Source organism: Polistes fuscatus, unplaced genomic scaffold (genome assembly GCF_010416935.1).
Source record: "Polistes fuscatus isolate 324 unplaced genomic scaffold, CU_Pfus_HIC Scaffold26, whole genome shotgun sequence".
Taxonomy (NCBI): Eukaryota; Metazoa; Arthropoda; class Insecta; order Hymenoptera; family Vespidae; genus Polistes; species Polistes fuscatus.
The window spans coordinates 1,607,606-1,629,227 of NW_025113103.1; the positions used below are offsets into that span (position 1 = coordinate 1,607,606).

The 21,622-nt window shown below is 33.7% G+C and overlaps 3 protein-coding genes across 8 annotated transcripts in view; 1 reads left to right on the top strand and 2 right to left on the bottom strand.

Moving 5' to 3' along the window:
* Positions 1–837: 837 nt before the first annotated feature.
* LOC122518816 (N-alpha-acetyltransferase 11) lies at positions 838–1,936 on the bottom strand. Its single transcript, XM_043637919.1, has one exon. It carries the CDS (start codon positions 1,844–1,846, stop codon positions 1,304–1,306), a length of 543 nt encoding a protein of 180 aa, XP_043493854.1. The 5' UTR covers positions 1,847–1,936; the 3' UTR covers positions 838–1,303.
* Positions 1,937–3,178: 1,242 nt separating this feature from the next.
* LOC122518687 (uncharacterized protein PFD1115c-like) lies at positions 3,179–5,489 on the top strand. Its single transcript, XM_043637718.1, has 3 exons — positions 3,179–4,768; positions 4,841–4,865; positions 4,896–5,489. Exons 1-3 carry the CDS (start codon positions 3,383–3,385, stop codon positions 5,366–5,368), a joined length of 1,884 nt encoding a protein of 627 aa, XP_043493653.1. The 5' UTR covers positions 3,179–3,382; the 3' UTR covers positions 5,369–5,489.
* A 129-nt stretch (positions 5,490–5,618) lies between these two features.
* The window catches only part of LOC122518821 (serine/threonine-protein phosphatase 4 regulatory subunit 1-like), a 129,761-nt gene continuing 113,757 nt past the window's right edge, over positions 5,619–21,622 (bottom strand). For 5 of the 6 annotated variants that reach the window (XM_043637935.1, XM_043637938.1, XM_043637940.1 and 2 more), the window contains 9 exons: positions 18,959–19,071; positions 13,152–13,294; positions 12,876–13,016; positions 9,713–9,883; positions 9,344–9,627; positions 9,013–9,235; positions 7,865–8,929; positions 7,491–7,767; positions 5,619–7,381 (listed from right to left, as the gene is read on the bottom strand). In XM_043637935.1, the coding sequence (XP_043493870.1) occupies positions 7,224–7,381; positions 7,491–7,767; positions 7,865–8,929; positions 9,013–9,235; positions 9,344–9,627; positions 9,713–9,883; positions 12,876–13,016; positions 13,152–13,294; positions 18,959–19,071 (2,575 nt within the window). In that variant the 3' untranslated portion in view covers positions 5,619–7,223. The remainder of the gene's footprint in view (positions 7,382–7,490; positions 7,768–7,864; positions 8,930–9,012; positions 9,236–9,343; positions 9,628–9,712; positions 9,884–12,875; positions 13,017–13,151; positions 13,295–18,958; positions 19,072–21,622) is intronic. The other variant, XM_043637936.1, reaches the window with a different exon arrangement.

The following is a 21,622-nucleotide window of genomic DNA, read 5'->3' on the forward strand; positions in this document are numbered from 1 at the left end:
CATATCCGCTTCTCTCATTTCCCTTTTGTACATTGTACCTGGATCAATTTGTTCGCAAATATCATAACTACGATGATGATGATATACCACGTCGTTAGGATTGCTCGTGCGTACCTATTTTTTTATCTTTATATCGTTCGAGCAGAAAATAACAAATAATTGCGTTTATGGGAGTGGTGGGGGGAGGATAAAAAAAGCGCGTTTAACGTTGACAAACGTTCTTTTAAATGTTGTTGTTGTTGTGCTTAAGAGTCAAACGAACTAAATACGAACACCAACGACTTTGTTCCTGATGATACTTACGATCCCATAAAATACTTTTATGTACGTGAACGTTTTAAGTTATTATTCGGGCAGCATGTATTACGGAATGGATCAATCAATCGCGTTGTTTTAAAATCGTTTTTAATGTAAATAGACGTATTTATACACATTATAATTAATCCTATTAAAAGCGACATATATGTATACACAAAATAGAATACAAGAATATGATAGCCAAATGCAACAGTGGAGTTTAACGTATTCAAGAATCGTGCAATGCCAGATGTAATTTTTAAGTGTCAAATTGTACTCGAAGAAGTATTTACAGGATGCATTTATCGAATTGCCACGAATTTTATTTCGAACGAATGAATAAATTTCAAAATATCACTAAACAATTCGACGAATCGATTTTTATTCTTACAGGTGCACGCCTCCGTTTCTTCCTATTTCCTTTAGAAGACAAAATTTAAATAATTTTTGTATACGTATATATGGATTCTCTTCTTGATATTCTTCCCAAATGAATAATTTTGGTTAAAAAAAATAAAGATTAACAATAATGCCTAAACATTTAAAGAGAAGATTTATATTTCCTGAGATACTTTGCATATTAAAAATTACATGTTTCAAGTACATTGTATTTAAAAGTAATTACAGGCAATATTTTGTTGTTTCTGTTACAAACTATCAATCAAGTATGCACCATAGAACATAGAATCAATTCGATAACGCCTTCAATTCCTACTTTTAATCACTAAAACAGATATCTTCATTGATAATATATAAAACATTTCCAACGACATTTTGCATAATTTTGTTTGTTCTCTCTTTATGTTTTAATTTTCTCAATGACGCATTGGTTGAACATTCGGTTGATTAGAATAAATCATTCAACATTTTCCTTTCATTTTTTTCTTTCATGTGTGATTCTTGATCGAAAATAACACAAAATACTATGGCATGATGTTAATGTAATACACCACAATATGTTCAATGATCAATTTATATACAAGCGTGTATAAATATTCCAATTCAACTATGAATGATCGCAGCATCTACCGGGATGAATGTCCATATAAGTATCATTAAATACACTTTCTTTTTCCAAATGGAAAAATTTAAGATCACGCTTCATGGCGTAAGCATCTTCGCCGTCAGCGTAATATTTCGGTTCTACTTCGGAAATTTCAAAATTTAAACTGCTTATGTATAGATTTAAAGCTGCACGATTGCTTCTACGTACATGTAGGGATACGTAATTTGCACCAAAGCACTCGACCATTGCTCTGGAAGCCTGATTCATAAGTTTTTGTGCAATACCAAGCCTTCTGTGTGATCGTTTCACAGCCAAACTGGTTATGTGTCCGTGTGGATTATCTTCGCAATCTTCTTCCATCTTGGCGAGAACATATCCGACTATTCTTCCTTTTTCATCTTCCGCTACGTAACTCAATTGTGGCCAAGATAAAGCGTGATAAAGATAATACTTCATTTGATAATTTTCAGGCAAACATTGTAAATTACAATGTTGTATGTTCAATAGATCATCCGTGTTCGCACAACGTATGTTTATAGACATTTTGATGTGTGTTTCCTTTTAATATTATTCCAGATTAGATCTAAACTCTGTTCTTCAATGATGCTTTGTCACAAATCAATTCTTCTATTGCACAGCGTAGAACTTATTCCCGACGAACTTTCTTTATACGAGATCGAGCACTCTTCAAATCATTTACGGATGGAGACTCGCTCATTCCACCGAGTAATTCACGTACGAATCGGAATCGTGATAGGAAGAACTTCCAAACTAAGTACCAGCCTACAAAAATGACAAATGTAATAGTTACGACAATCAATACAATACAATTAACTATCCGACATATATTTATCAAATCCAAACAATAACAATGCATTATTATTCGTGCGTACACGTGATAGTGTAGGTTAAATACCTAGTCTCTTTAAATTCAGAGATTCGTATAATCATAAAATTAATATCAGCAGCTTGTTTATAGAAATTATTTCCTCCTTCCGTTTCTTGCTTACTTATTCTTACCCAATAATACGAGGCCAAATACGATCAGTAGACTCGTTATCACGGAGAATGCTGCCAGAAGGATTTCCTGCATTATCGAGTTTTGTACCTTGCAATACGAGATGGAAGAACTACCTACGATTAGATCCGCGATAGCAGTATCATAATATTTCTTTTCTTTTGTAAACACTACTATTTTCACGACGAGAGATACCAATTTTCAATATGTACAAATTCTATGCGACGAATTTAACACTGCACTACATCAAAATACGATCCAACTACTCGTTCAAGTACCGTTACACGCCATTTTGATATTCTCCAATATCAGTTTCTATGTATGTGAGGTTATGATTTCCCCCTCCAACCTCGTGATGATTTCTTTAATTTTTCACAATCATCATCTTGATTAATAATTATCACATAAATAAAATGACTTACCAAATGTTCAAAGTCCAAATTTTGTATTTTATAAACCGATGCGAATGGAGATATTGGAAAATGTTACAAGCGGTAAAAGTGTTTTGAATGCCAATCGCTAATCGAGCCGACAGGAAGCAGACACTGGTCACGTGGTAATGATGGCGCTAGCGTAGCGCAAGACAACCTACTGCAATTGACCGATTTTCCGCGCCAAATTTAAATTCATATCTCAAATACGATTTTTCATTTGATAAAAAAAAGTAATGCATTTATATTTTTAAAATAACATATTTATGTGTACATCTATTCATTCGTATCGTAATAAGGTATTAATTTTTATAAACGAATAAGATAATCACTTATTTTATATCGTCACGGAAATTGTTCATATGGTAGAGAAACGATTTATTATAATTGGCTAATTTTGCGCGCTAAATTTAAATTCATATCGCAAATAGATCTTTCGTTTTACTATGTTCACATCGTAATCAGATATCGATTTCCATAATCGATTAAGATTGTCACTTGTATTGTATATCATGAGGCGATTTATAAATGTCACCTAAAGAAATAGTGAAAAAGAAAACGCTACTATTTTAAATTAAATTTGGATCTAAAATGCTGTAGAAATTGGGTGCTATTAGGCTATTGTGTGTTATGGTGAAACAGCGTTGTTGCAAATGGATTTGGATTCCGTTGATCATACTTTCTATACTTACTATAATAGAAAGTAAAAGACGTCACAAAAGAGCTTTCAGTGTATCGCATAATTATCAACAACAACAGCAGCAGCAGCATATTATTTCTAAAGAAAATCATCAGGATTTAACATCGAATTCTATTTTAACTCCGAATAAAAAATCGTTACATGTAAATGCATCCGAAGAGACGATTATGATAACTGCGACTACTTCATTGTTCGATGTGAACAAAATTGTTAAAAAAAAGACATTATTAGATCTTGAAAAACTTACGCTTTTGGACGACATTAATAAACGTTTCGATTTAAACGAATTGTCAAATGAAACGCATATTCGAGTTAAAAGAACTGATTCGGAATTTGAGAACCACCCTAAATCATTGATACATTTGAGAAATAATTACTTAGAAGATCTAGCCAATTCTTTTTCAAGAAAAACTTCAAACGATTTTAACGAATATTACAATACTTCTAATTATCTAGACGTATATTCTTCTAATTCTAATGAAACATTTGTTAATAATCACATTACTGAAACAAATCATTACTTTAATAATCCTATTAACGATTCGATATTATCCAAAATGTGTTGTAACGATGACGAGAATAAAATTGGTAAGGATGATTTAATAATATCAAATTTTGCTGAAGTTAATAAAACAAGATTTAAAAGAGATAACAAATCTAACAACAATGCAAGACGAAGAGTCGGGGGTCATGGTAAGAAAAGAAAAATGAAGAAACACTCGGGTGGGAAGGGTAAAAAAAAAGGTAATTCTTTTAAAGCTGGTAACAAACGTCATCCGAATTCGTTAAAAACAATGTCACATTTTAAAAGTAAACGAACAAGTCATATGATTCGAAATAATTCACCTGAGATTATCGACGATTACAAGATCAAATCTAAAATAGAAATGAAAGATTCTAGTAATGATAAATCAAACATTGATGATATATCTTATAAAAAAGATACGACCGATAATAAAAGATCCTCTCGTGAAAGAAACGACAACGAACAAGCTGAAGAAACATCAATAAAAGAACGTAAAGATGTAATTGTGAACGATAGTGTAAGAGATAAAAGAAGTTTACGTAAAAAAGATGATATTGTATTCGCAAAAAGTGGGATGATATCATCGTGGGCTTCCAAAAATGGAAAATTTCGATCCAAGAGAAATGGAAGTAAAGATTTAATTATACCAAACTACCCTAACGTTCTCGAAACATCGTCATCGTTGTCAATTTTATCAGAAAATCAATTGTCGAATGAAAAACCGCGTGCAGATAGAGCGGTTAAATCGATCGAAGAGATCAAAGAACTCGCTGAGAAATTAGTTAGCAAAGTAAGTTAAGTTATTAATGTAGATACTTATTTGCAAATTAACATAGTTAACGGTATAGAAGTTTATTCGAAGGTGAACGAGTTACAAAATTATTTGAGCTATGAAAACGAAAGATATAACAGAGAAGAAGAAAATAAGAAGAAGAAATTAGAGTCGCGGGAGATCGTAGAAGTTCCTCGAGATAACAAAACTGTCGAGGAGGAAGTGGTGTTGGAATCACCAAAGTTAGTGGACGAATGTGTACGCATAGGTGATCTAAGTTCAGCCTTGAAAACGTTGGACGATAATAAAAACGCTAGTATCGATGATAAGATTACGATAAGGGAGGAATCGGAGACCGAAAGAATAAATTTGTTAAACGATAGAACAACGAATCCATTGACCAAGAGGATTGTTAGGAAAAATCGGATTAAACGGAAATCACGTCGCAAGTGGGGCAGATGGACTGGTTGGAGCAGCTGCAGTGTCACCTGCGGCAAAGGTCGGCAAATCAGATGGAGACATTGTTTACGCGAATGCAGTACGGTGGAAACTGAAATGGAAGAAAAGGCGTGTCAAATGCCCGCCTGTCCTCCTGGAAAATTTCTCGGGATATTTTAAATTCTTCGGATGACGACACGCAAAATGGTACGTTTCTTTTTTTTTTTTTATATAATCCTACGTTTATCTCTACGACGAGAGTAAATTTTATATCTTAAAATTATTTTAAAGCAACGCTGTACATGGCAAGCAATATATATATATATAGCTTGTATTTTATTATTATTATTATTATTATTATTATTATATTAAAAGAGGAGAGTAAAAAAAATGAAAAATTATAACATCGGGATAGTTATTGTCTTCATAATTGTGTAACAAATCGCTTCAAGTATATTTCTTTTTCTTATTATGAAATACACACAATATATTATACAGAATATTTTAAACAATACCATCTGCTTCCTTTTCTCTCACAAATATTCACAATTAACGACTGGGTATTTCGTTGCATACAGGATAAAATTAACTGTAGCTTAATCTTCGCTCCTTGATTTTGTCTAGGAGCCGATAAAAAGACGCGTGGTCGTTCGATTTTGTTTGTTTTTTTCTTTTCTTTTCTTTCTTTCAGTAGCACGTGTAAAATATTTTCTTTTTTTTCTGGGCATCGCGCAAGTTTCGTTTAAATCTTTCAATATCCGGTAAAACTATCGACTTCCACATTTTATTTTTTTTTCTTTGTTTGTTAACTTTGTAACGCACTATACAATTTGTTTTAAATTAAAAATTTTAGTATTTCATCCTATTTAATTAAGTCCACTGTTCGCGCGCTCGTCGTGCATTCTTAAAATATTCGTATTATCGTACACTATTTATACACACTATCCAACAATGATTTTTAATCGTCCGACATACGTGGACACACTTTCCTAATCTCGGCAGCTCGATATAAGCTCGTAATATATATATATGAAATATCACGCAGTGATCGATTAGTTTGTTACTGAATTGTTCGCTCGTATTATAATATTGTAGTGCATACCTTTACGATAAAATCACACGATCATTACTTATTTAGAACATTGTACGTTAGAAAGATTTTTATCGCGTCGGGTCTCACGCGAATATTATTTTTATTTCCCCTCCCTCCTTCCTCCTTTCAAACAAGTAGGCGCGGAGCACGTTTTCTTTCGATGACGTGTCAAATTTTCAAATAGAATCATCGGGAACATATATATTCGCCTTTTGTGATTATGATTTATTTTTTCCTTGTAAATTTTCTTATATAGAAAAGGAAATATATATATATATATATATATATTAAAAAATACCTTAGAAGCGATCAATTAAAATAAAGAAAAGAGTAACGTGAAATAAAATATAACCATAAGTGTGTTTTTTAATCTGCAGTTCTACCTATGGTTCTCGTAATCCAAAGGTACATCATATTATACTTTTAGCAAAACTATAAAACGTCTTAATGCATGCTATCTTTCAACTATTAATATCTGTCTTGTGTCTGAGAGGAGCCACCTTATACATTTAAGAAAAATTAAAAAAAAAAAAAACAAAATGATCACAATGATTAAACGCATACATTCTCACGCGTACCACACACATTCACAAATTGGTCTTCATTCATACGTTTTTTCTTGAAATTGTCAGTGGCAATGCGAATGAAATTGCGGAAAACCTGGTCAGGAATAATCCGCATGTCTTTTCCCATTATGTTCTTCTTCTTCTTCTTCCTCTTTGTAGAATGATGACGAGTACTTGTAATATTTCGACGATTCAATTAATCTTAAATTTAATCAAAGTTCTTCTGGCCGTCCCTTTGGTCGAAGGATGATATTGCGTGGAAGAATCGATGCACGTACAATCATCAACAGAGTAATGTGGTGGTATAACAGTTTGTTGTTTTCTTTTTATCCTCGATACAGTGAAAAAAATATTTATCCACAGAGATCAAAAAATATTAAAATACTATATTTCTAGCTTGTTCCATTTGTACATCCGGCACGAGATGATGCTCCTCTATTTCCGCTAAGAATCTTACGTCTCGATCGATATCCGAGCGCATTTGTTTAAGTCTTCTCTCAACGTTTTCCGCATGATCGCAACCTAACCAGTCTACTAAAAAATAGAATGGAAAAAAAGAAAAAGAAAAAAAAAATACCAATTAAAATAACGAAGACAATTTACGATACATATTGATTGATATAATTTTTGTTATTATACTTACTACCCATAGTAATAACGTTTTGCGATAATGTCCTAGCTACGGCCAGTCTTACATTCGGAACTTTATCCCAAGATAGATTTACAAGACCCGGTAACATTTCCTTGACGAATTTTTCACCGCTGATAGCACGGCCAACGATCAATTGGGCGCAGAGAAGAGCATAGGTTTGCCTGAGAACCCATTTATCCGCATTCATCGCAAGTGTTTCTCTGAGTTCCTGTATAAGTGCCACGGCAAGAGGTTCATCGGTAGAAAGATGACAAACTATTCGAGTTACCTATAATAATTAAATAATATTAGTAAATAATTGGTATTATAAGATAAAAAAATCACTTGACGATAAAAGGAAGGAACTTGAATAAAATAATGTTTACCAGTGTAAGCGCAATTTGTCTAACAGCGGCAACTTTGTCGACGAGTAATTTCAAAGACAAAGGAGCGATGTGTTTCGCTACGTCGTTGGCATTGAAAAGTGTAACCACCTCGAGTAGTTGAGTGGCAAATTCCTTTCTAAACCTCCAATTCCATTCGTTATCGGTGACAAGAAAATTATGTAACCTCGGTAAGTAGTGCCAACGATAAGTAGGCTTGAGAATTTTAAGAAACGTAGCTAGATGCTTCAATACACCGATCCTAACTTCATCGAGATCCTTAATGAAGCCGTCGTAAATAGGCACGAGATCACTGGCAGTAATTTCTTCGCCTAGTATTATAGCTATTTCATGAATGCTAGATGCTAACGTACGTCTAACCTTCCATTGTTTTGCACCTGCTAAAGATTGATACGCTTTCTTCAAATAAGGCCAGTTGGCTTTACCTAACGTGAACGCAACCGCGGGAAAACTGAAGGCACAGTGATACGGGATTTCTCCTTCTTCGCATAATTCCGGCTCGGCCATGGATACAAAATAATCAACTAGATCTTGAGGTACGATATCTTGAGGTAAGATATTTTGATTTTTCTTAGACGTGTATTTCCTGCGAAGCATGGACGCGTTACAGTTACTCCTGTCGAGTGATAAATTCGATAAATCTATGGTTTCGGTGCTGTCATCGGTCCACATCGGCGAACGATTATTATCATTTTCATCATCTTTTTCCTCACTCTCCTCTTTCTTATTCGTTCGATTACCAACGTTGCTATTATTACTACTACTACTACTATTACATTTATCCGTACTATCCACCTTTTTTGTGGCTATCGTTGAACTATTCGTTGCATCGGTGTTACAATCCGTTTTATTTCCTACATTTGTATTATTATTATTATTAGTATTATTAGCCGCCTTGGTTTTTTCCGAGGACTTTTGAGCGGCCAGGACTAGGGGATCATCGAGAGGTATTTCCGGTGGTATATAATAGTAAAGAAACGTATTAAATTTATCCGTCTCGTCCGCCTCCTCGCTCTTTTTGTTTTCTGTCATTTGATTTTTTTGCGTCTGTAAAAATATATAATCATTAAAAATACACACTATTGTGTTTTGTAATATAATGTATTTATATAATTAATCAAATAGCATACCTTCATTTTGTGTGCTTTGATAGGATAATTAAACATAGAACTTTTTTGAGTTTGCTCGTAGACTTCCATCAAACAATTAATATCTAATACATCTCTAATATCGTAATCTTCCGAATCGAAAGTTTGATTACGTATAGCACACTTTGTGGGAAACATTCCTTCGTACGAGTATCGTATGCTCGAAGTAAGATCCCTTTCCGTACCGCTGTTATTTTTATCAGCACTGTAATTATCATTATTATCATATTATATTGAGAGAGAGAGAGAGAGAGAGAGATAAGATTATGAAATATTTTCTATCGATACGAGACAAATGAAAAGAAAAATTTACTTGAAATTTTCATCCTGTTGACTGGTGAACACCAACTCGCCGTCTTGATTATAGGTAACGTCGGTGAATTGTTTCGCAAAGGTTGATATGAACGGACCAAGAATTTGAAAGGCGCTTGTTCTAACCCATTTGGAATCGTCGTTGAGATGGGTTGCTAAAATATCCGCCAATAATATTCGACGATAAGGAAAAGATACGCAACAGGAAACTGGCATCATTACGTCAACGCAAGCTTTTCTAACACCCCAAACCCTGTCCAAGCACAATTGGACGAATATTGGAAACTGAAAAATATATAACAATTAACATTGAACACAATTCGTATCAATATATTTAACGTGTAATACGTTTTTTTATGATGAAACTTACCAATTTTTGAAGTAGAGCTTTCTTTCTAACAGCTGTACACATTTCTCCAAAATGTACTACGCACATTCTTCTAACGTGAAAGATATTATCTTCACAAAGAGCGATGTATCTGTCCAAGAAGACCTTTTCTGTGAGCTCTTTACCAATAAGCAGTGCCATTTTACTCATGAGCTGTGGGCCGACATAAAATGCAATATAATGCTTAATATGGGGGGACTAATTCGGATGAAAAACCATTGCTACTACTCGGGAATAAACGACTTGTCAGATAGAATAGATTTTTTATACACAAAATCGTCTATTTTATATTAGAACAAAATTCTATATAAATCTTATACACACGTTGTTGTTGTTCGTTAAAAGTTATATATATATATATCGAGAGTTCGCAATATAAATCGAAAGATAAATAATACAGATTAAATATTAACGTGACAAAAAAAAACTAGAAATAATAATTAAATACAAATGAAAACTTAATATTTGTATATAAAATACGTACAACATAACTGTTGGCTTCTTGAAGGTTCATATCGTTCCGTCCCGCTCATCAAAGCTGGCTGTGATATGAAGAATAAATGAAATCCACATCACAACCACTCTGATGGGAGGAACAGTCGATCAAAGTTCACTCTTCGACGTTTTCTCTTATAAAAATTCTCAAATATTCTAATCATTTATATATTATACAATAAAACGAACAAAAATTACAACGAAAATATTCTTCTCTTCGTCGTCGTTAAAATCACACATTTCAAAGTGATTTTATATATTGGTGGTGCGAGGGCCTGGGGGGGCCTGGGGAAACGTTGCATTTTTTTTTTTTTATATATCTTCTCGTCGAATTTGAAATTATTCGATGGAAAATCGTGTCGCAGCCCTCATCAAAGCTGGCTGTGATATGAATAGTTACATTAGCATACGACACAACCACTTTGTGAGCGACGCGAACGCGATAATAAACCTTATTTTTTTTTTGTTTTACTCCCCCTTCCGAATTGTAATATTTTTTAAACAAAAGTTCGCAATTGGAATAATCATCATCATCGTCATCGATTGGATTGGTGTTGTACTCGAGATTTTTCGTAGTTTCGTAGCTTCGTCGCGTTATTCTCGAAATTGTAGAAGAGGCTGGCCTTTCTACCCCCTCCTCTTCATTTCCACCCCCCCTTCTACCTTCCCACTTTCTTTCATTTTTTTTTATTTCTTTTTCTTTATTCCTCTCACAATTATTTTCTTTATTATTCTTCAATGAGTTAAGAAGAGAACGTGAAGATCCAACGATGCGAAAAAAACCCCGATCCAAACATCAAAAATGGCTGTGATATGAAATCAAAAGAAAAAGTTACACGTCACAGCCAATTTGACGATTGGATCGCGTTTCCCTTGATGCTTTTTAATAGTTTCTTCATTCTTCGATGTAAACATTCGATTTTTCTTTTCCCCCTCCAACCCCATTTTTCCCCTTTCCCATCGCTTTGATTAATCGATCGTCGAGAACGTGATTCGCATCTGAAAAGCAATCGATATTTTTGGATCAAATTGTTGAAAAAGTGTGACACACACACACTACTCTCTTCTTCTTCTTCCTCCTCCTCCTCCTTCATGGGGTAAAAAAAATCAATATTATTCTGGAAGATCCTCCTCCTCCTTCCTCCTCCCCTGACGATCGGTTTTGCGGGCCAAGGTCATCAAAATGGCTGTGATATGACTCGCAACATTCCACAGCCAATTTGATTTATCGGACCGCAAACATTTTCAAAAACCTTTTTGCAATTAGTATCATATTATTTTCCACCACCATGAACTACCATCAACAACCACCATTATCGAAAAGCTTTTTCCCCCATTTTTCATGTTCGATCTTCTTCTTCTTCCTCTTCTTCCTCCTCTTCTTCTCTTCTTTTTTCTATTATTTCCTTCCTTCTTGAGATTCTTTGAAAAGGGGCACACACTCGTTAAATGTTTGTCAACATTTTGTTCCCCACTCTTTACCTTTCCCTTTAGATTTTCTTTCTCTCTCTCTCACACACTCATTTAATCTTTCTTGCTCAGTTTCCCTCTAATTCCTCACACCCTCCTCCTCCTCCTCCTCCTCCTCCTCTCGCGCTCTCGTTTTAAACAGCGTTGAGGAAGGACACAATTTTGCTCATCAAAGCTGGCTGTGATAGTTGATCTCTATGACAAACCAGCTTTGATGGTAAAAGCATGCCCCTATTTATCTATCGAGGATCGTTCTCGTCGTGTGTGTGTGTGTATGTGTATATATATATGTGTTTTACTTCTTTCCAAAGTATTTTTATCTCTCTTCCCTTCTTTCTCAAACATTTTCATTCTCTCCTCGAATTTTTCTCCTCGAATTTTTCGTAACATTTTCGTAACATTTTCACGGTCACGTGATGAATCGAATTAAATTAAATCGAATCTTCGAAAATAAACAGAGAAAAATATTCTAATGGTGATAACATGGGTTATGGGGGTGAGGGGACAGGAGCAGTAGCTGGGGAGGGAAAGGGGGTTGAAGAAGAAAATCAAGGGGTAGACGTCCCCCCCCCTTTCCCCGGATTCTCGTGTCGACGAGTGCTTGTTGTTGTTGTTGTTGTTGTTGTTGAGAAGAAGAAGAAGAGGTTGGTTGTTGTTGTTGAAGGGGTTCAACGAACGCCACATGAAAGACAAGGTAGTGAGACGCGATTGCGTGAGAACATCTCACTACCCATGTCTTTCAGGCGGAATCCGTCGAAGAAATATTATAATGTAGAGGTTCAGGGGGTTCAGGGGGGTTCAGGGGGGTTCGGGCCGTGCAGGCATTGGATATCGGTTGCTAATGTTGAAAAGAATTTTACACTCGAGACGAATACCTGAGAATAAGGAAGAAAATTATCTTCTGAATTGATTAATTTATTTGTTTTTTTTTATATTTTTATATTTGTTGAGATTTGTTTTAATCTTTGTGAACTATTTTTCATTTTGTTTAAATCATTTCTCTCATTCTCGAGTATTCGTGTTTGATCGATCGGCTTGTTTTTCGAAGCGTAATTTAAAAATGAAATATGTAAAACGATGTACGACATAATAATACGCGAATAATAAATAATCGTTGGACACGATGAATAATTATGAAAATAGGTGGTTTAACTTAAATGTTTAAATTGTTGAAACTTACAGAAATGCCGGAATTCAAGTACTCGACTGTCATGCGGGATAATTCTTCTACTATTGGACAGATTTCGGTCTCAATAATCTTCGTTTCTAACATTCCGTGTTTGATCAAAACTAACAAAGCTTCTTGCGCCGATTGACGTACCTGGAAAGGTGAATAATAAAATCGTCATTCATTTTCACGAGTATTTTTTTCTTTTTAGAACGATGAAAGATTAGAGAAAAAAAAATAAAAAAAAAGTACAAAAATAAAAATTGAACAATGTTGTGTTCAACTTACTTGACTGTCGACATCTAGAAGATACTTTTTGATAATACTAAGGATGCCATTGTGAAGTACGTCGCCAAATAAATGAGGAGCTTCCCTGACGATCATGGCAGCGTATGGCAACTGATCCACCAAATCTAAACGAATCGCAGTTTCTGAAAGTATAAATCATTTATGTTTCAATAATTGAAGGATAATCATTCACACATACACACACATATATTAATACACTAAATTGTGTGTTAATTTTTATTTAGTGTGTTATTTTATTATTTATTTAGTGTGTATTTATTATTTAGTGTTATTTTATTGTGTGTAATTGTGTGTTATATATTATATATATATATATATATATTTATAAATATAATTATATATATTAATATATTATTATTATATAATTTTATATATATTTAATTTTATAATTTATATATTTTTTATATATTTTTATTTTTATAATTATAAAATTTATAATTAATATATATATTATTATATTAATATATATATATATATCAATGAAAATAGATTTATATTAGCATATAGTAAATGAACTATATCTCATTTATATGATAGAAATAATAATCAAGGGAGTGTTTTGATTATTACCGTGCTATCAAATGAGACCCAAATTACCAAGTTTTGTGGTTACACGATACGATAAATGTTATCAAGGCTCAACATCGTCACTTTTATTCATATATAACGTGTGTATACTTCCCACGAATATATGTAACTTCAACGTGTGACGATCGTAGATAAGAATTATTCTCTTTTTTTTCTTTTTTTTTTTTTTTAAGGCAATAATAACCAGAAACACGATTCAGCTTAATATCTTTTCTGCATTCCGTGCAATGAATTATTATTACGATGATGAGAAACGAGAAGTAGGTAGAAGTAGTCGGGTATATCGAATTAGAAAAATAAAACGCGAAATGGGAATTAGAAAGAACGACGAAAAAATAATCTCATCTATTTTATATCTTTTTTTTTTTTTAGATTGATTCGATAATATAATTAGAAAAGAGCTAACAAATGTGGATACAAATTATAATGGTCTTTCTTTTTCTTTTTTTTTTCACCCATATACCTTAGAATCAAATTGTTTCTTTTAAATCTTTTCTTTACGGTTGATCACGCACAGGGGAGAAAAAAGAGAAAAAAGAAAGAGAATAAAAGAGAAAAGGAAAGAGAGAGAGAGAGAGAGAGAAAAATGGAGGCCTTTCTCGGATGATTTTTGTAAACCTTAGAAGGGTCCAGGGTCGAAGTCCCTTTCACAACGAAATACCTCAATGGCGGAAAATGGACGTGAAATGGGCTAGGGTCTGCTCGAAAAAAAGAATTCCGTGAAAACCGACGCGGCACGGTTTTACCGACTTAGGAAAAACTCGCACCTTTCCTAAAGGAACAACTTTTTTTTAAACCGAAAACCTTTTTATAAAAGGGACGACACGAAAAATCATAGCCGACTGTAACTAAAAAATATTTTTGTACCTTTCTCTTCTCGTGCGATCTTCGATTTTTCGGAAAATAGAATTATTATTATTATTATTTATTAACGAAAAAACGAGCAATTATTTTAATTAACTTTTAATGAATTTATTCTTCTTATTATTATTATTATTAATTTATTCTTCTTATTATTTTTATTATTAATTGATTTAATTATTTATTATACTTTTAGTTAATTAATTATTATCGTTTGATACGATCTAAGAATAAAAGAAAAAAAATTTTACGTAAAAGTAACATAATCGAATTAACGAATTTTATTTGATTTTTATGGGGAATATTTTAACGCGTAGCAACAACAAATGCCACGATTTATAACACGAGATAAATTTTCATATTGCATAGAAAAAAAATATTATATATATAAAAATATATATTAATTTTACGTACGAAATAATTATGAAAAAAAATATAATCACTTGTTTGCGAGTTGACCAAATTTTTTGAAGACATTATCTCTATTAGATCCATCAGTGCCATTATCATTTCTTCCTTGGTAAAATTTTTTTTCACTTCTTCGATTTCGGAAGCCATCGCCACACTTTCATTCGTATTATTATAATTATTATTATATCTCGCGAAAAATCTATCGAAAATATATTAATTCAAAGTATCAAAAAAATACACTCAACAAAATGGCGGAAGATATCATCTTCATCAAACTTCGAAAACTAAAACGAAAACTAAAAACGAAAATTAAAAACGAAAACTAAAAACGAAAACTGAAATTAAAACGAGGAACAAGAAAAAGAAGAGGAAGAGAGGAAAAGGGAAGAAAGAAGAAGGGAAGAAGAAGAAGAAGAAGAAGGAAAAGGGAAAAGGGAAAAAAAGAAGAATCTTTTGGTCAGGAAGCGTAGGAGCAACTGATCGTAGAATTTGTCTCTCGTGGAAAATACCCCAACCCTCGAAAAAGTGTCCGAAGTGGTGGGGATAAAGCCAATACCCAGCCTGGACCCTAGAGATTCGAGGGCCTCACGTTGTTAAGTGGGGGAAGAACGGAAAAGGGGGTGTTCGAACGATGATTTGAAATGGATTTGACCGTTGGAGAAGAAGGGGGGCTGGGGGGGGACGACCCCACGTAGGTATGCAGACATTTTAGAAAGAAAATTCGAGAAAGGTCTACGAGATTGAGGAATTTGTTGCTTGCAAAATACGAAAGAAGACGGACCCCCGACCCTCCCCCCCTCCACCACAATGCATTCCCAACACGTTCACAAAAGTCCCAAACCTTTTCTTCTACGAATTTTTGACCCTTCCTCGCCCCCCCTCCTTCGGGATTTTCTTTTCTTGCGTTACGGTCAAGATTTATTTTTTCTTTTTTTTCTGACCATTTTTCCCTTTTTCTTGGTATTTTTTTTTTTTTTTTTCTTTAAATACACTCACAAGTAATCTTTCGTATTTGATCATTCCAAAGGTTCTCTCTTTATCTTCTTTCTCCATCTACCATAATCTTTGTTGGCTTCTAATCTATCTATCCTACCGAAAATATATCGGCGAAGAGTTTTCTTCAGGTATCCCTCCTTCTCAGGTACGAAGAAAATATCTTCTAAAATAAAATACGAGAGAAACGAGCCTAATTTTTTTATTCGTTTATTTTTATATTACTAGAATTTTTGTTCTTGTTTTTTATTACCTTAAGTATTTCCATTTTAATTCTTGATAATTTATTCTTTGATTTATTCGTCGAATATATCGCCATGTTGTTGACGAACGAAATACACGATTTGTCTTTTTTTTTTATTCAAATTGTAAAGTATCGTTGAAATAATTCAATCGTACGAAAAATTATCATCGAATATTTTAATCGATCTTTAATAACGAGTATGATTTTATTTAAAACACGATGAAATTTAGAATAATTACGAAGACACGTCCGAACGATAACACGAAACGAAATGAAATGAAAGTATAACTGGCAAAGGTAATATTAACTGCTAAGAATAATTTGAATTGATCCTTTTTTTTTTTTCTTAACCTTTATAGGGTAACGTTCCCTTTGTTTTCGTCAAGTTATTGTCTATTTTCAAACCATTAGTTTCTACTAAGTAAATAGGATAACAGAAACATATTTGACTAACTAGTTTCTAAGAACGTTTCTAAATATTTATTATTTATTTCTCAGTCCAATATAGAAATCTTTCAAATCAAATTAGATATTCGAATCGAAGAAATACGTTGTAAAATAATAAGAACAGAAAAAAAAAAGGTAACAGTTCACAGGGAAACAACCAGCCAATCATTTTCTTTCTGCTCGTTTCTTCGTATTTCTCGAAATTTCGAAAATACGTAAAATAATTCATCCCCCCCTTCCCAAATTCCTAAAAATCGTGACACGGATGTCAGGATCTTTCGTTATTTCCTATTCCCCCCTTCCCTCCGTGGAAAAGGTATGGTGGTTCGTACTATGTGCAAGATGTTTCATAGATCGTTTCTAAAAATAGAAAAAGAAGAATACGAGGGGTCGAAAAACACCACCGGGCGGCCCCCTCTTGTGCACCAGGATATGCACCGTTTGTCAACGGGTGTGTCGTTGGCTGCATTTTCACGAAAACGAATTTATTTCTTCCTGAACAAACGATACACTCGAAAACAGTTGTATTCGATTTTCTCTCTCTCTCTCATTCTCTTATTCTCTCTCTTTCTATATATATATATTCTAATTCACTAACTCTATTAAAACTCTAACGATTTACTCTTTTAATTTCCCCTCTAGGAAGTCTGGATTTCGTCCGTTCAAAACTGAACTCTTGAAGCGTGCAAATGTACGAACGAGAACAAATCTACGGTGTTTTCTATAAACAGTTTTAATATAGAATTACGAAAAAAGAACGTTTGACTATACCCTGTGATTATTCGTTTACGTAGAAAAGTTTTCCATTTTTCTTTTTTTATATCCAAAACCAACGAGAACAATATTCTATAATTTATTATTTTATTAATTTTTATATTCTATTCTTATTTATTTATTTCTTTATATTATATTATATTATATATATATGTAGGATTCATGAAAAAATTGGGTCGTTGGACAGACTGGAGGACCGGGACTCGAACCCGGATTTTCCGCTTTTCCGAGCGACTGACTGCTCTTTAACCAATTGAGCTATCCAGGGCCCACCGTCCAATCTCCTCATGAACGCCTACTTAAGTGTTTGGCTTGGAGGTGCTCGCATCCCACATATATATTTTTTTTTATTATTTTATAATTTTTTTTCTTCCAATATGATACAATTGAATTAAAACGAATATATTCGTCGTAACATTTGTCTTACGTGTGTGTGCAGGTAAAAAGAATAAATATTTTTTATTCACACAAGTAGAATTTGAATTGTCTACGGTTTTACTTTCTGAGAAATAGTTTAGTTACAAAATAGGGAAAGATAATTATAGAAACGGCATATGTGTGTGTGTTTGTGTGTGGATGCATCGAAAATAGGTAGGAGGGTCATTCTATGAAATTCCGGAAGGGCACGCGTTTTACCGGAAATAGGACTAATGTCCCGTCATCACCTCCCCCGCATTCTTTCCTCTTTTCCGTTTTCCTTATCTTTCTTTTTCTATCATTCTCCCCCTCTCTCCCCCTCTCTCTATCTCACTTTTTCTTCTCCCTTTCGTTATTTACTCGTCCAACGTTCAACAACATGCGTTCTGTTTTTTCTCAAGCATGTTGTCTGTTCGTAGACATATGCTGCTGCTGCTGCTGTTAGTTTGCTTACAAAACGATTGTTATTTTTCTAATTTGTATCCACACATTTTCGTTATATAAATGAATCTATTAGTTAGTAAAAATGTATTACACGGAATGCAATTACTATTCGTGTAAATGTAATTTAATATGAAAATATCAAAATGTATATATGAAATTGATATACGATTTTTGAATTGAAAAAGTGAAACAATTTCAACGGAATGACGAATGAAATATTTTTAATGCTTTTAATATCGAAGGATTATGGCTCAGAATTAATCATTTTCAATCCTTTGGCAACAATTGGAAATTACAGTCATGCCAAAGTTATTATTTTTACAGGCAACATGAAAGCTCGACAAAAGTTTTATTCGTATGAAAATCATTCTTATTAGAGTGTTTTGATATAAAAGGATTTGAATTGATCATTCTGTTCTTTTTTTCTTTTTTTTTTTTATAAAATATGATTTAAGCGTTTACATTTTCTTTTACTCAATTTCATTATTTTGTATTATTTCTTTTCTCCCTGCTTTTTTCACTTTTTCTCTTATTTACTTAAAGTTAATCTACTTAATCTAATTTGTTTCGTTAAATAAATTGAAGCGTATTGATTAAGTTAGTTTACCTGAATCGTCGCTTATCTTATGAACACATTTCATGTATTCTTCAATCGGTAGCTTGGTTTCTGTATTGGCAGCTGATCGAAAACTTTCAACCAAAATACGACCAACCATTTGTCTGTAACAAAATAAAAGAAAAAGGGTATTGTTAGATAATAGAATTGTTTGAAAAAATTGAACAAAACAAATAATACTTAAACGAGATTTCAAATTATGATCGAATTATATTTTCATGTCGTAGCGATCGGAAAGATCGAAAAAGGAAGAAAAAGATGATGAATAATCGATCAAATTTGAGTAATAAATCCTAATATTATAATGTCACATGGGTTTACGTAATTGATTCTTCGATAAAACTCAAGTCAGGTGTATCATTGATGGGATTTGATTTATAAAACAGAAATAAGCAACGATTATTATTCACCGTTTTTATATTAAAACACCGGTGTACATTTTTGGGCACGATAATTTATAAAATTATAGGAGCCGAAAAAAATGTGGATTTATCGAGAATAATTTTTCATCGTTTAATAAACTTTTCCCCATTTCTCAGTTCTAGCTTCTGAAAAAGAGAGAGAGAGAGAGAAGGAGGAGCAAGGTGATTAAATTTCCTGAAATTGTCGAATAATATTAAGAAAGAAAAGGAACAGAAACTGGATAAGGATCGAACAGCAAGCAAGGAAGAAAGGAAGTTTGCTTTCAAACCAAGAACAGCAGCAGCAGCATCCAGCAGCCATGGAGGCGGCAAGCTCGAAAAGAGAAGAGAGGGGGGGACAAGAAGAAGAAGAAGAAGAAGAGGAAGTTGAAAGAAGAAGAAGAAGATACATGCGGTTCGATCACAGCCTACTCCTCCAGCCCTCCTTTACTTCAACAAAATGACTTCCCCTACCTCATGCCACCACGGTAATATGCACTAGGCGCAAAGCTCCCTGTGTAGAGAGGAGAGGTACGCTAGGAGGCACGAGGATAGTCGAAATAGGCCGAGCGTAGCCGAAGGAGAGAGAGTTGGAAGAAGGTACGAAGAGAATGGGGTGGGGTGGGGTGGAGTGGGGTGGGGATAAAGAGTCGAACGTCGAACGAAACGCGACTGGTGGGGTGGCTCGCCCTACCAGAGTCCCGGAGGATGCCTGGGGGTGGGGGAGGCCGTTCTCCAAACTCGTTGGAGAACGAACCGAGTCTCGGTACCGCCCGTGAACGCCTACCGTGCCGGCGAAAACATGGCCGCCACCGGCCGACCACCGTCTTCTTCTTCTTCTTCTTCTGCTTCTTCTTCTTCTGCTTCTTCGTCTTCTTCTTCTTCTACGACGACGAGTTCCTTTCTATCCCAAGCGCTAACGAACCTAAAGGTCCTCCCTTCCTACCTTCTCTCTCCCTTTCTCCTTACCGTTCCTTCCCTTTGCGACACTCTTACCAACTCGAATTAACTATTACCAAAAGGTTCGGATTTATAACAAAAAAAACACGACGCTGGCACGTTTTTTACCTGCTCTTTCTTTTTGAACTTTTCTAACCGATCGATGACACTCTCTTGGGGATTAGATTCATCGATTCTGCCTTTGTTTTGTTTTGTTTTGTTTCTTAAACAACTTTTTCTTTAATCCACTTTTATTAATGTTTAAATTGTATAAAATTATTAATGTTTAATTAATATTATTACGTTAATGTTATATTAATATTATTAATGTTTAAATGTAAAAAATAATGTCAAAATTATTTAGAAGTATTGCAATATTATCTTTGTATTAGTTGTATGGGTAATTATGTATGTTATGGATAATTAATGTATGCAATATTATCTTTGTATTAGTTGTTGGACATATTCGGATATTTAATTATAAGAATATTGACGATTAGGATAGAAGGAAAAATGAGTTTACAAGATACTCGACTACGAACTATTATTACGCATGTTAACAATTCCGTATATACTTAGTCTATAACACACAGACAAGTAGGAGTTCTGCATCAAAGCTATTCGCATACTTGCGAAAGCGTAAGTGGTATACGAGATATGAGAAGCGCATCGTGCGGCTTCCTTCCTTCCTTGTTTCCTTCCTTCCTCCTAACGCGAAATTTCATACTCGAGTTTAATCAAGTTTTCTCTCGAGATAGAGAGATTCGACAATTTTGATGTTCTTCCCCCTAGTTACAGCAGCAGCAACAGCAGACATGCAAACCTGTTATTGGTTGCTTAAACGCACAATACGTTATCGATTTGTCAAGTTAATCTATTTGAGAGAGAGAGTCTGCTTTTAATACTCTAATAGGAATGAAATATATTTTTTGTATATTAAAAAGTGTGAACAATTACTGTGCAACAACTTCCTAAGTAGAGATTAAAAAATTGACAATCAACAAATAGCAAAGAGATTTCTAAAACAAAAATAATATTTCCTAGAATAATAATTCAAATGCATCAGGGATTGAAGTATACTACTATTACTAAATACGACAACACAGACAAACACACGAGGTGTTAGCTACTTTTCAAATGCCGGAAGAAGTTATCAATTTGATCATGTAGACAACAAATTGTCAATGAACGTTCAAGAATTGTCAGATACTTTCCATTTCGACACTTTTTACAACACAACGAATATATTTCAATAATCGATCAATATAATAAAACGATTTTATTCAAAATTATATCAACTAACTGGTTTGATCGC